Below are 15745 nucleotides of genomic sequence, written 5' to 3'. Positions count from 1 at the left end.
GTGAAATTTATTGTCAATCAGTGTTGCTTCCTAAGTGGACAGTTTGATTTCACAGAAGTGTGATTGACTTGGAGTTACATTGTGTTGTTTAAGTGTTCCCTTTATTTTTTTGAGCAGTGTATTATGTGTCCCTCCACCTTCTTCAGTGGAGTCCTGACCAGGGGTATCAAACTCCAATGTCTATTGGATTGCCCCTCTACTCTGCACTCAGTGATGTCCAGTCTCCATACACACTCAATGACTCGGTTAGTACCCCCACACACACTGTTAAACACTTATACACAACTGAGACTTTTGCATAAATCATGCATTGATGTCACTTGCATAAAAATTTGAGCTACAAGGATTTTAACCCTTTACACTCATGGGAATTGGCCTACATGGTTAGGGCTAAATGTATATGTTTCTTGCAGAAGAAATATGAAAAGCAAATGCATAACCATGGTAGCAATTGAAAGGGAACACTTTGGAGATCATAGGAAAATTATTAGACCAAAGGTGAGGACACAACAGTTCCCATGACACAAGACTGAATCCAAACATTACACTGTTGATTTTATGTTCATTTTACTTTTACTGTAATTTTCGCCGCATTTGTTGAAAAAAAAATCTAAAAATACTCTGGATACATTCAGTAACATGACTAGACTATTCCTGGAAAATGTGGGGTAGGGACACCATAAGACAAAAAGAATTACAATGGTTTGAGTGATAGGACTAACTGGTGTCTCCAAGTGGCCACACACCTGTCCAAAGTGTGCACAGTTCCTAAGCAATTGCAATGCACTTTTATGACTCAAAGAAGAGTATTCAACTGTAAGGAAAATCTAAAACGGTCCATTATAAATCGCAATCTGGGACAGATGGGTATGATTTGAAATATTGTTCTATTGCCAACCTGACTAGCTAAGTTATTAAACATGATTTTACAGTGTTAGTAGGTGACGTGGCCACCAACTGTGCCTGTCTGGGACACGTTCCAGCATTACTGCTGTCTAGAGAACAGCCAGAGCGTGGTCAAGACCCCCTCCACTTTTTATTACCAAACGCCAAATGCCTATTTAAAGCCAATCGCTATCTCTTTAAAGTAAGTTACTAAATATAGTCCAGTTTGTAACACTCTATGAAATGGGCTATTAAATGATGTATGATTAAATGTAGTGAGCTTTGAAATGATAGATTTATGTCCATTTAAATGTGGTTAAAATTCATGAACATTTTGATGATGGTAGTATGATAAACAAAAGAAAATATACATTTAGGCCTACATCAAGTTTTTACATTTGTATGTTTCCTTTTTGAAAGAACTACAATTAAGGGAAAGGGAAATACCAAAAATGTATAATGCTTATGGTGCCTTGCCATGAGCAAAGATTATGGATATACTGACAAGATACATCTCTCCGCCCTAACAATGGGAGTTGTTGTCCACAAAGCGGCAAGGCAGGTTGTTCTCCCGCCTATCCTTTCTTTGGATTGGTGGATACATCTGATTATTGTACTTTTTTGAATATTCGATGACGGTTGTTGATGTCAACCACCAGTATTCAATGGTGAGAGATGTCGGCCTAAACATCAGCTCCACAGGTAGACAAGGCAAGAAGGGCCTTTCTACGCACTCAAAAGGAACATAAAATTCAACATACCAATTAGGATCTGGCAAAAAAATACTTGAATCAGTTATAGAACCCATTGCCCTTTATAGTTGAGGTCTAGGGTCCGCTCACCAACCAACAATTAACAAAAAGGGACAAACACCAAATTGAGACTCTATTGAATTCTGCAAAAATATCCTGTGTACAAAGTAAAACACCAAATAACACACGCAGAGCAGAATTAGGCAGATACCCGCTAATTATGAAAATCCATAAAAGAGCTGTTAAATTCTACAACCACTTAAAATGAAGTGATTCCCAAAACGTCCATAACAAAGCCATCACCTACAGAGAGATTAACCTGGAGAAGAGTCCCCTAAGCAAGCTGGTCCTGGGGCTCTATTCATAAACACAAACAGATCCCACAGAGACAGCAACAAGTTTATACCCAACCAAATCACAAGAAAACAAAGAGATAATTACATGACACATTGGAAAGAATTGACAAAAAAACAGAGCAAACTAGAATGCTATTTGGCCCTAAACAGCGAGTACACAGTGGCAGAATACCTGACCACGGTGACGGACCCAAAAGTAAGGAAAGCTTTGACTATCTACAGACTCAGGCCGCCGTAGGCAGACCTGGCTCTCAAGAAAAATCAGGTTATGTGCACACTGCCCACAAAATTAGGTGGAAACTGAGCTGCACTTCCTAATTTCCTGCCAAATGTATGACCATATTAGAGACACATATTTCTCTCAGATTACACAGACACACAAATAATTTGAAAAGAAATCCAATTTTGATAAACTCCATTATATATTGTGTGAAATACCACAGTAGCAAGATTTGTGACCTGTTGCCACAAGAAAAGGGAAACCAGTGAAGAACAAACACCATTGTAAATACAACCCATATTTATGTTTCCCTTTTGTACTTTAACTATTTGCACATCGTTACAACACGGTATACAGTCATAATATGACTTTTGAAATGTCTCTATTCCTTTAGCACTTTGTGTGTGTAATGTTTATAGTTTATTTTACTTCTGCGTATTATTGTATTTCACTTCCTTTGGCAATGAAAATGCCAATAAAGCCCTTTGAATTTAATTATGTTATGCTACTAGCCTCATGCCAGACATGAATATGCATAGCCATCTCGAGACAACCCCGATATAAAGTGTTTTCATCGATACAAAAACGTATTGCTTGGTGGGCGAAACAACGAAAGAACGCCACCAGCTGGAGGAGATTTTCCGCCGAGTTGGGCATCTCTTCCTTTTCCTCTCTGTCATAAGTGACCAATCTAAAGTTTTACTTTTTTTCTTTTTAAAAATTTTATCCCATTTTCTCCCCAATTTTCGTGGTATCCAATCGCTAGTAATTACTATCTTGTCTCATCGCTACAACTCCCGTACGGGCTCGGGAGAGACGAAGGTCGAAAGCCATGCGTCCTCCGAAGCACAACCCAACCAAGCCGCACTGCTTCTTTAACACAGCGCGCCTCCAACCCGGAAGCCAGCCGCACCAATGTGTCGGAGGAAACACCGTGTACCTGGCCCCCTTGGTTAGCGCCCGGCCCGCCACAGGAGTCGCTGGCGCGACAAGGATATCCCTACCGGCCAAACCCTCCCTAACCCGGACGACGCTATGCCAATTGTGCGTCGCCCCACGGACCTCCCGGTCGCGGCCGGCTGCGACAGAGCCTGGGCGCGAACCCAGAGACTCTGGTGGCGCTGCGATGCAGTGCACTAGACCACTGCCCAAACTAAAGTTTCTCGACACGCCTCTAAGCCTGCCCACCTGAAAATCCAATCGAGAAAAAAAAGAGACATTTAAACCCAAAGGTGCCAAGATATTGAAGGCAGCGCCATCTCGCGCACAATGAGGCTAGGTGTTTGTCATTGCACATAGTCACCGTGAGAGGGTTCAATGACGTCACACTGATGCGACGGAATATACCACATGGGAACTGTGTCGATGAGGTACACAACAGCTGTTTAGATCGAATGCGTGTGTCAATAAAAAACGTATCGTCTGTTTAATTTCCCTTTGGACAAGCGTTGAGAATAAGATTCGAAAGTTTATTTTGTATTGCGTGTTTCTATAGACCATGCTCCACGACCATCCTCCGGTGAAGATATTTAAGCCGGGATCTCCTTTTTTTCCGTTTTGACAAGGCTGGGATGCTGCTACCTAGAAAGTGAAATGCATCGGTACCAATATACGTGCAAAGGAAACATATTCCTATTTACCAGGCGAAGTCTCAATTTATTAACCAAGTTAGACAGCTTCATAATCCTGTCTTTATAGGTAAATTGGATAAACCAAATCAAAAGTGCCTGCAATAGCCAACTCTAGCATATTAAACCCCCCACAAAAAACTTTCCTGAACCAACACTTCCACTCCCCCCCACCTTCTTGCTCTTATTTTCATTATAACTACTTTGAGGAAAAGTGTACTTAATATGCCTTTGATATGTGGTTGTCCCACCTAGCTATCTAACTTTAAGTCGCTCTGGATACGAGCGTCTGCTAAATGACTAAAACGTTCAAATGTAGCACAGCACAGGTGATATTGCAATAGTGTGCAACTGCATCACGCAATTTAGAGCAATGCTGCATACGCAGGAACGCCTCACCCTGAGCATCTTCATGTTCGTGACACTTTTTATTGTGGGGCAAAAGGGAAATAATAATTTTGTTATCAGTTTTCACACCTGCCTCCTTGCTAGGTAGTGGGAGTGACACCGGTAGACAATGTCCTTCGCTCCCACCTGCTTGAACACCCTCACCGTAGTTAACAGAACTGCGGGAAAACAGTGCCCGGCAAGCGTGGCCGAAGGACACTGTCCATTAGTCGCCACCTCCTCCCTTTAGCACAGCAGCCGGGAGGTTTGGACGACACCATGTGCTAGCTTGCTTGTTAAATTAAAAAAGTTAGGACATGATGTCGCCCCGCCTTCCAACTGCTGTGTGCCGGAGAAAACCGTGCCTGACAGGCGGGGGCGAAGGACACTGTCTACCGGTTGCCCCTGCCTCCCGCTAACACAGGAGGCTGTGGCGATACTGGGTTAACTAGCTAGCTTGCTAGTTAGGGACACAGTGTCCTAGCTAGCACACTGTCACTCGCACCTGTTGTGTACCGGACTAGCTGGCTAAGCTAGCACACAGTGTCCTTCGCTCCCCCCTGCCCTCGCCGTCGTTAACAGAACAGTAAAAAAAAAACATTGCTCGTCAGGCAGGGACGAATGACACAGTCTACCGGTGTATGGCTAGCTGGCTACAGTTGTCGGCCCCGCCCCTTTTTCTTTGGTGTTTCTCAGCGGCTGGCACCCAACGTTATTGTGCATTAACGCCACCAACTGTACTGGAGCGCTCCCGCTTGTCCTAGCTTACAAATTGCCCAATAGAAGTATAAAGAGGTGATGCGCACATGCAGGAATGCCCCGAATTGAAGACTGCAATTGCACCTTTCTCAATGTTCATAGCTAAACGTGTGCAAAACATAAATTAAACCGCTTTCCAGACGCAGGTCTTTGATTGGATATTTTGCCTATTTATTAACAGTAAAGATCAAATCATAGCAGGGATGTAATTACCGTAGACTCACGTAATAGTTCCAAATTGTATGCTCTCCATACTTTTTCCGAATAAATCAGACTGTGATACCAATTATTGGTATACAGTTTGAAACAAAGCACTGTACAAGGCAGAACGTTTAATACAATTACATTTGAACTTAGTCTACCGGTTGCCTGTGCAGTTGGTCATTCAGGGGGTCAAAATTTGAGACAAAATATCCACAGGGAAATATTATTTACCTGCTAGCTAGGACACTGGCACACAGTGCCCCTGCCTGCCGAGCACTGCTTTCCCACAGTTATTTTAAAGTTACAGCGAGGGTAATCACTGCCCGGTAGTGCCACATGAGAGTTGGGTTGGCTATGCTAGCTACACTACATGACAAAAAGTATGTGGACACCTGCTTGCTGAACATCTCATTCCAAAATGGAGTTGGTCCCCCTTTTGCTACTGTAACAGCCTGCATTCTTCAGGGAACGCTTTCCACTAGATGTTGGAACATTGCTGCAGGGACTTGCTTCAATTCAGCTACGAGCATTAGTGAGGTTGGGCACTGATGTTGGGCGATTAGGCCTGGCTCGGAGTCTGAGTTCCAATTCATCCAAAAGGGGTGGGGTTCAGGTGAGGGCTCTGTGCAGGCCAGTCAAGTTCTTCCACACCGATCTCGACAAAACATTTCTGTATGGACCTCACTTTGTGCACAGGGGCATTGTCATGGTGAAACAGAAAAGGGCCTTCCCCAAACTGTTGCCACAAAGTTGGAAGCACAGAATTGTATGATTTCCCTTCACTGGGGCTAAGGGGCTTATTTATTTACATTTTTTATTTAACCTTTATTTAACTAGGCAAGTCAGTTAAGAACAAATTCTTATTTACAATGACGGCCTAGGAACAGTGGGTTAACTGCCTTGTTCAGGGGCAGAACGACAGATTTTTACCTTGTCAGCTCGGGGATTTGATATAGCAACCTTTCAGTTACAAGTCCAACGCTCTAACCAGTAGGCTACCTGCCGCCCCAACTAACCTGGTCTCAGCAGCTTTATAAGTTCTCGATTCGGGGGAAAAAGTGTATCTTATAAATAACAATAATAGATTTATTTATATAGCGCTTTTCATTACAAGTAGTATCTCAGTAGCTGTTATACCTTGGCTAGCAGAAAGGGTTGGAAGCTATTTTTCAACAAACCTTTTCTTGCTGATACTTTATGAATGTCTGTGTTCAGTTACAGGTGGGTCCCCCCAAATTTTTTGGGGGGAATATTCAGAATGTTTTGTATCTAGTGAGAACTGAGAAATGCCTCTTGCTTGTGTGTAGATCTTTGTTTTGGTTGTACTGTGTGATGCACCGTCTACTTCTACACGTGGCCGAGGCAGAGTTGCATAGAAACCACTAGTTCCTGCAAAGATGTTGGGAAATGCAAGATATCTGGCAGCTAAAATGGCAAGGCAACTCTTACTCGGAGCAAAACAAGGATTTTATAATCTTTCTGAATATTCTCTGGTGTTTGGAGAACCACCTGCAACTGAACACCGACATTTTATAAGTCACACTTTTCTTCAGAATCAGGAACTAAGAAAGTATTGCCAAGACAAGGTTAGCTGTTTGGAAGGATTCACATATCACCACCGTAACGATGTGTAGCTTCCAGTCGACACAGCCTTATGGAGGGTCCAGAAACATGGGTTCTAACCCTAATCGGTAACATTGGTGCTGTGACCCAGGTGGGTCTCTTCGAGGAGGAGAAGGTAAAAGGGTGGGGGGTGACGTGTAACTTCTTTTGATGGTTAACTTTGTTTGTTCCTCAGCGTTGCGTGGACAGGTTGAGAAACAGCAGATCCAGGCTACTGGAGAAGTACCGCCAAATGGGAGAGAGTCAGCACTGTGACGCCAAAGGCCAGGAGGTGATTGAGGAAGAGTGGAACGCACTCCAGTCAGACAACTGAGGGCTTCCCTCCCTTTGCAGTAAAGACTGCATAGGAGAGATGAGGGTTTATTGTCAGTTGGCTGTGCTTGACAGTTAATCATGTAGCTAACACGACTCCTACATAGAACAAATCTACAGCTAATCCTACATGAGCCATGTAACGTGACATTACATAAGGCAGATGTATTGATATTAGTTAATTGTTTTATAATCCTTCTGTCTTCCCTACAAAGATGTAGTGTCATGAAGGAGTATGATGAACTGGCAGTGTTTGAAGAGATCCAACAGGAGCTCATGTCTCAAGGTAGTTTAATTTCCCAAATTAATGTTGCCTGAATGCATTACACACACACACAGAGAAAACGGGACGAAACCCCCAAAATGTATGGTTCTCACTGTGAATAATATGTACTGTATTTTATCTTTATACAGCGCTCTACATCATTGATGAAATTGGTTTGAAGAGTTGTATGTGAATTCAGTTGTGGAAGAGATGGTCGGGGAAAGGGAAATCATATATCATGTGTAAGTGTTTCAATCTCTCAGAGATGTGCCTTTGCCCCAAACTCAATAATATGCTTTTGTACTTGCTCAGATTTTGTCATAGTTTAGAGTGTAAACCACTCTGACTGTGTGACTGTCTTCTTTTTTAATTTCAGAAACAACCTGACTGTGAACAGCCATTTTACCTCCTGTCCCTGTGGGCTTTATATCAACACAAGGGTTTGTATTATGTCATACACCATTAAAGTAACAGTCCAGTGAAAATCTCACTTTCAAAAGTTCATACCCAAATAATGTTGTTGACTCGTCAATCAATTGGAGAAAAAAGACACTTAAAAAACCCCACCTCAAACTCGAATCTCAAATAAGATGGTTTCAAAAATGCTTGCTATTTCCTATGGAGTACAATGTTGTACTCCTGAGGAGGATGAGCTGGCCAATCAGCAGTCTACTCGCGTTAATATTTTTAACAAGCCAAATACAGAAAACCTGAAAAATTGGAAGGAAAACAATTTCAGTCATATTGTAATAAATTATAGGTCATATTTCATAGAAATCTTCAAACACTGGACAGTTACTTTAAAATGTACCAACCTCCCAAACCAAGATGCCCTTTTTACACTGAATAAAAATATTAACGCAACATGCAACAATTTCAAAGATTTTACAGTTCATATAAGGAAATCCGTCAATTGAAAAAAAAATGATTAGGACCTAATCTATGGATTTAACATGACTGGGAATACAGATATGCATCTGTTGGTCACAGATATCTTTTTTTTTTAAAGGTAGGGGCCTGGATCAGAAAACCAGTCGGTATCCGGTGTGACCATCATTTGCCTCATGCAGCGCAACACATCTCCTTCACAGAGTTGATCCGGCTGTTGATTGTGACCTGTGGAATGTTGTCCGACTCCTCTTCAATGGCTGTTCGAAGTTGCGGGAACTGGCACATGCTGTTGTACACGCTGATCCAGAGTATCCCAAACATGCTCAATGGGTGACATGTTTGGTGAGTATGCAGGCCATGGAAGAACTGGGACATGTTCAGCTTCCAGGAATTGTGTACAGATCCTTGCCACATGAGGCTGTGCATTATCATTCTGAAACATGAGGTGATGGCGACGAATGAATGGCACGACAATGGGCCTCAGGATCTTGTCATGGTATCTCTGTGCATTCAAATTGCCATCAATAAAATGCTATTGTGTTCATTGTCTGTTGCTTATGCCTGCCCATACCTTAACCGCTCTGCCACCATGGGGCACTCTGTTCACAATGTTGACATCAGCAAATCACTCACCTACACAACGCCATAGTCTGCCATCTGCCTGGTACATTTGAAACCGGGATTCATCCGTGAAGAGGATACGTCTCTACTTCTCATTTGTGCAGAAATCCTTAGGTTGTGCAAACCCACAGTTTCATCAGCTGTCCAGGTGGCTGGACTCAGACAATCACACAGGTGAAGAAGCCATATGTGAAGGTCCTGGGCTGGCGTGGTTATACGAGGTCTGAGGTTGTGAGGCCGGTTGGATATTGTAAAATGACTTTGGAGGCAGTTATGGTAGAGAAATTAACAATAAATTCTCTGGTAACAGCTCTGGTGTACATTTCTGCAGTCAGCATGGCAATCGCACGCTCCCTCAAAAGTTGAGACATCTGTGGCATTGTGTGTCAAAACTGCACAGTTTAGAGTGGCCTTTTATTGTGCCCAGCGCACCTGTGTAACGATCTTGCAGTTTAATGAGCTTCTTGATATACCACACCAGCCAGGTGGATGGGCTATCTTTGCAAAGGAGAAATCCACACTAAAAGGGATGTAAATAAATTTGCGCACAAATTCTGAGGGATAAACTTTTTGTGCATATGGAAAATGTCTGTGATCTTTTATTTCAGCTCATGAAACATGGGACCAACACATTACATTTATATTTTTGTTCAGTATAGTTGGGCATTTTCTGTTGTCCTGACCACTGATATTCCTCACAATCATTTTAACTAAGCCACTTTTTTCTTTTCTATGCTCATGTCTGATTGATGTCTTATCAGCGTTTGTTCATCTCATCTCCAGCAAAGGAACATGACCACAGAGGTGCTGCAGTGTCTGTTGGAGAGGAGGGTAACAGAACACATGGAGGACTGTCACCAAATCGCCATCTTCTCCATGGCCTCCAATACAGACGGCTTGCCTAAATTCATAAGCCACCTGATTGACTGGGTTGAACACTTGGATGCATCCCAAATGGCACCCTAATCCCTATATAGTGCCTTATGGGCCCTGGTCAAAAGCAGTGTTCTATAAAGGGAACGGGGTACCATTTGGGACGTATGAAGACTGTTTATCATAATTAATTGTTTGGACGTCAGCCAGGCCATAATACGACACTTACCCAGTATCACTACTGGGCTCCCTCCACTTACCATGTTAAACATTCCTAATGTATTCATCTAATAAAACCATCATATTTTGAGATGAAGTATTAAGGGGTCCTTCACTAGAACTGGAAGTAGCATTGATTTATAGAATTGTTCATTTAAGGTGTCAAAGCAATATCCCTTTTCTTCAATGGTTATGTATTGACTATCAAATACTTGAATGCAGAGTACAGTGACTATGTGGACACTGACTGAATCTTCATTAATCCTTTTATAAAATGTCAGTTGACCATGCTTGGATACTATCTGAAATAAAATCATGCTGAACCACTCATTTAAGAAACATTTATTTTGTCATACAGTGACTGACATGCTTCCATAATGTTGACAAATGACTGACAGCCTTCATACATTAACCTTATTTTCAGATACAGTAAAATACAGAAGCATTTGCAACACTGACAAATTTGCAGCAAAGCAGTAGTTCAATATTAAATTACTGTTCAAAGCAGCAGAAACTCATACAACAGTCTCAATGATCACTGACATGTCCAAACTGGGCAATGACTGCAATCAGTGCCTATACTTTCCCTCAAATTAAAACACTTTCCATTTGTTCACATTTTCAATGTAGAGGGGGATGGTGTCTTACTGAAATTAGTTTGGTTTGTGAATTTATACACAGCTTGTTGAATCTATTCATTCCAAACATTAATTGCATTTGACAAAGCCACTGAGGTCCTCCAGGAACTTGATGTATTCGTGATGCTCCATGGCAGTGCTCAGCTCGATCAGTTCGTCAGCAAACGTGTTGTCAACCCCCCGGTCAGCCAGGAAGTCCATGAGGTGGTCATACAGGGCCTGAGGTAAACCACAAAGTAAAGGCCAGTGAGAACTTCAAAACCGAACTTCAAAACCGTAACCATCCGCAATGGTGATCCGCAATATAAATTGGGCTCCCGAGTGGCGCAGCGGTCTAAGGCACTGTATCTCAGTGCTAGAGGCGTCACTACAGACCCTGGTTCGATTCCAGGCTGTATCATAACCGACCGTGATTGGGAGTCCCATAGGACGGCGACCATTTGGCCCAGCTTTGCCCAGGTTAGGCCGTCATTGGAAATAAGAATTTGTTCTTAACTGACTTGTCTAGTTAAATAAAGGTTAAATAAAATAAGCCAGTCACCTTAACCGTCATGGGAGTAGGTTTGCAGTGTCTGGAGACTAATACACCGCATAATTCCTGGTTACAACTCATGTTGCTTTCTAAAAAGTGTGTCACAATTCTACCAAAGCTGCATTAAGACCAATATTGAAGGCAGTCAAGTCATCATTGACACTCAGAAGTATTTGTAATGATATTTAATTTGCAGACAGATGGACCAAGACACAGTACTTACCCAGTCCAGAGAGTCTGTGTTGAGTGTGTAGGCGGTCTCCTTCCACTCTACATCTCCCTCAGGCTGGAAGCTGACCTCACGGATGGCAAAAATATCACTCTCCTCTTCCCCTTCACCATGGATTGCCTGGAAAATGTATTTAGCCTAACATTGTCAGATATATTGCTTATTAACAAAATGTGGTAAGAAACAAAGCCTTAAGTGATTAGCAACTGAGGGGGCATGCTTCCCAATTATGTTGATAAAGATTGTAGGATAACTTACCTCATCTTCAGGATAATGGCAGTCAAACACCAAGGAATGTTTTTCCGCCTGTTTCGTCACCTCGACAACGAAGTTGGGTGAAGACACAATATCTGGCTTTAAGGAAACAAAATACACATGGTTCAAAACCTAAACAATGTAACAGTGCAACAGGTTCAGTGCAGTGTGTGTCCATTTCGGAAAAGACAGTACAAAGAGGTTTACCTCATTCTCTGCAGACTTCTGTCCCTGTGCTTGTTCAGCCTCCTCTTCAAACTTGGGGGGAATACTGTTGTTGACGTTGAATGTGACGGTCACTCTAAGTAAAAGGACGAGGGGTCAGACAATGTAGTCGCTTATAGAAAATGTAGTTCAAATAAATTTCAAATAATGTTAACTGGGCTCATTTTGTGCAGTTATGGATTTATTAATACAACATCTAGGTTAATTATTAGTCAAATAAAATGTCTGCATGGATTGTATCAGTACCAGTCATTTACTAATCTACTTGGTGTAGCAGGCAGGTATAAACTAATATCGAGATGGCCTTACTTTTCTCCAGAAATTGTCCTAATGAGTTTGGCTTCTGTGCCGTTCTGCTGTAGCTCCCACCCTCCAGACATCTTGGGAAGAGTATTGCTTTTCTGGATCTTCTTCTCTTCTTTGATTTCATCCGAAAGGAAATTTCCAAAGGCTTTGTCTCCTGAAACCGAGCAATTATATAGGATCTTAGAACAGAAGATAAGTGAGTATCAGCTACATGCTAGTCATATATAGCGTCGCAGTGCTAGAGGCCTGACTACAGACCCTGGTTCGATCCCAGGCTGTATCACAACCGGCCGTGATCGGAAGTCCCATAGGGCGTCGCACAATTGGCCCACCGTCGTCCTGGTTAGGGGAGGATTTGGATGGGATAGGCCGTCATTGTAAATAAGAATTTGTTCTTAACAGACTTGCCTAGTTAAATACAGGTAAAACATTTATATATACACTGTCCCATAGATTATGACCAACACCTATACATTGCACCCACCAATGTTCCATTCCCATGGTCACATGTGCCTTGAATTACACACAGGTCCAGATGTAGATGCCATCAAGGATAACTAGCCAGCTAACATCACTTTCAATAGTTACTGATCGTTTCATTATCAGCTTAGCCTTCCGCACCGCTCTAGAACAAGCAGTCTTAACCGATAAACAAACTAGCTATGGATATGACTAGTTACGGATAGATGTACACAGACGAATGTTCCAACCATTGGGTGAAACGCATTGGTGACATTTCTGTTGCCAATTTCGTCCAACCTGTCAGCTAACGTTACACGACAACGGTTAAATAAACGATGTCCATGTTTTGCATGCTGGTCGCAGCTATTCCTTCATTGCTTTACATACACGTAACTATAGTAATTATATTCAACAGGTCCAAGTTGAGGCCTATTTAGCAGGTTAGGAGAGCATTTTCACTAACACTAACCCATTTCCAACCTTAACCTAATTATTCTGACCTGCTGCGAAAATATAGCCGTATAGAAGTGGCGTGTTTTTAGGGAATGTCATATTTAGCTAACAGCTAGATAGCTAACGTTAGCTAGCGTACTCGCAGTATACTTAATTTAGCTAGTTATTACCTTCTGTGTGTAGTGATCCACATCCACACGACACAGGAGTAAATCCTTTTGAACTGAAGAGTTTTGGTCTGTATATCGATGCTGCCCCGTTATGGCTCATCATCCAGAGAGACCGGCTGAAAGGCCGTATTGTTCCGGAGTTTGGAGAACATAATGTCGATCTCGTAAGAGGCTGGAGAGTTCGGGCCGAAAACATTGTGGTTGTAGAAATACGAACTGCAGTACTCACCGCTCGGGAAAGAGACTTTAGCATGGTTATAGATTGGTAAATTTGACTAGATAAGAACATACAACAGTTAGATAAACCCAGAGTTTCAGTTACCCACTACTGACGTTACAGACAGATTACTGCCTGAGAAAACACGTGGGAAGGACACCCTGACCTCCTCAAACGTTGAACCGGAAGTGGTCCCAAGGTCCAGCCCACTGAGGTTTTACAACGTTTTTTGTCATCTTTTGCGGGAAAATAATAGGTATTAAAATATCTTAAATATTGGACCCTTTTCCCTCAATTTTCGCCGAAAATGACATGCCCAAATCTATCTGCCTGTAGCTCAGGACCTGAAGCAAGGATATGCATACTCTTGATACCTTTTGAATGGAAACACTGAAGTTTGTGGAAATGTGAAAATAATGTAGGAGAATATAACACATTAGATCTGGTAAAATATGATACAAAGAAAAAACATGCATTTTTTTTTTACCTTCATCATCTTTGAAATGAGAGAAAGGCCGTTATATCACTTAGGAGTCTAGGCGCAATTTAGATTTTGGCCATTAGATGGCAGCAGTGTATGCGCAAAGCTTTAGACTGATCCAATTAACCATTGCATTACTGTTCAAAATGTTGTCAAATTGGTCAACTGATACATTTTCAAGTACATAACTATAGAGAACATTCAACAATTATATGGCAATATGAAATTTAAGTTTATACACTCCCAGGAATGTCAATGATGGATAATTAGCTTCTACGGAAAAGACACTAACCTTCACACATCTAGATGGGGGGGCAGACACAGCAGGGGTTCAAACTATAGAACCCAGTTCCTACATTTGAATTTAAAAATGTATTTTATCAAACAAAACTTTTGTTGTTGTGCACTCTCCTCAAACAATAGCATGGTCTTTTTTCACTGTAATAGACAGTGCAGTTAGAGGGGGTGGAGGGGGTTGGGGGGGGACACCGATCCCGTAGAGGTAGAGAGGAATAGGAAGAGAGAAGCCCAACTCTGCGGAAAATCTGTCTCCCTCCAGCAGGTGGCATTTTTTAATTGTTTCGCCCACCAAGCAAAGAGTTTTTGTATGGTCAATGAGAGTGTCGAATTTGGTCAACAAAGAAATGTATGTATCTAAGGTTTATTTGATAAAAAATTAGTTTCGTAATGCTTAAGTTGTTATGAGTGTACTGATATAAGTAGAACACGTGACATCCCAGCAACTTTGAGAAAAAACACTTTATATCAGAGTTGTCTCGAGATGGCTATGCATATTAATAGCATGAGGCTAGTAGCATAGCATCTCTCTCCACTGAATACAGGCAATTGACGTCAACAACCCTCATCAAATATTTAAAATAGGATTAAAATAATGACATGTATCCACCAATCCAAAGAATGGAAAGGCGGGAGCTAAACTGCCCACCTTTCCGCTTTGCCCATTGTTAGGACGGAGAAACATGTATCTTGTCAGTATATCCATAATCTTTGATATTAAAGATGTGCTATGCAGAAATCGCTACACCATTTCCTGGTAGCTACAATTCTAATAGTTCTCCTAATTTGAGTTTATGTGACAAAACAAGCAAGAGAATCATTGTACCAACTAAAACACTGTGAATTATTTTTTCCATAACCCAAAAATATTGTATTTTCAGTTGTTTGAAGCCGGTGTACAAAACCAAAAGTAAAAGAAGCAAAAAATGAAACTTAACAACGAGAAGCATAGACATAGCGCTCATAGAACACATCTACCGCTTCTTAGACTTGCTTTCAATGAGAATGCCAGATCTATAACTGTGAATTTGGTCAGTTCGTACAAAAAAATTACATATCGCAGCTTTAATAGTCAATACATACAGTGCCTTCAGAAAGTATTCCTTCCCAACTGACTTATTCCACATTTGCTGTGTTACAGCCTGAATTCAAGATGGATTAAATTAATTGTTTCTCCACACCTATCTACACACAATACACCATAACGACAAAGTGAAAATATTTTTGGGGTCCATTTTTGTATATTTATTGAAAATTAACCACATAAGTATTCACACCCCTGAGTCAATACTGTAGAACCACCTATGGCGGTGATTAAAGCTTTGAGTAATCGCCATATCTACAGTGGGGCAAAAAAAGTATTTAGTCAGCCACCAATTGTGCAAGTTCTCCCACTTAAAAAGATGAGAGAGGCCTGTAAAAATCCTACAATGTGATTTTCTGGATTTTTTTTTCTCATTTTGTCTGTCATAGTTGAAGTGTACC

General features: G+C 41.6%; 1 protein-coding gene and 1 pseudogene across 2 annotated transcripts; one reads left to right on the top strand and one right to left on the bottom strand.

The window, feature by feature from the left end:
• Positions 1-4507: 4507 nt before the first annotated feature.
• On the top strand, positions 4508-10323 carry LOC139582938 (RPA-interacting protein A-like; annotated as a pseudogene).
• LOC139582929 (complement component 1 Q subcomponent-binding protein, mitochondrial-like) lies at positions 10323-13833 on the bottom strand. Of its 2 annotated transcripts, none has more exons than XM_071413422.1 (6): positions 13266-13833; positions 12184-12334; positions 11857-11950; positions 11653-11748; positions 11389-11514; positions 10323-10852 (listed from the first exon to the last, which is right to left on the bottom strand). In XM_071413422.1, the coding sequence occupies exons 1-6, from the start codon at positions 13552-13554 to the stop codon at positions 10703-10705; spliced, it is 906 nt and encodes a 301-aa protein (XP_071269523.1). In that variant the 5' UTR covers positions 13555-13833; the 3' UTR covers positions 10323-10702. The 2 variants fall into 2 exon arrangements, with proteins under 2 accessions (XP_071269523.1, XP_071269513.1); XM_071413412.1 differs by having other exon boundaries at positions 11389-11532; positions 13266-13675.
• Between the last annotated feature and the right edge of the window lie 1912 nt (positions 13834-15745).

The sequence above is a fragment of the Salvelinus alpinus genome, chromosome 1 (assembly GCF_045679555.1).
Source record: "Salvelinus alpinus chromosome 1, SLU_Salpinus.1, whole genome shotgun sequence".
Taxonomy (NCBI): Eukaryota; Metazoa; Chordata; class Actinopteri; order Salmoniformes; family Salmonidae; genus Salvelinus; species Salvelinus alpinus.
This window is presented reverse-complemented; position numbering and strand designations above follow the sequence as displayed.

Excerpts from the sequence above, each read along its gene's own strand:
- LOC139582929 (XM_071413412.1), bottom strand. The coding sequence starts at position 13,554 with ATGTTCTTATCTAGTCAAATTTACCAATCTATAACCATGCTAAAGTCT. Across the intron at positions 12,335-13,265 it reads TGGATCACTACACACAGAAG|GAGACAAAGCCTTTGGAAAT; the intron begins GTAATAACTAGC and ends GCTCGGTTTCAG. Across the intron at positions 11,749-11,856 it reads AGAAGTCTGCAGAGAATGAG|CCAGATATTGTGTCTTCACC; the intron begins GTAAACCTCTTT and ends GTTTCCTTAAAG.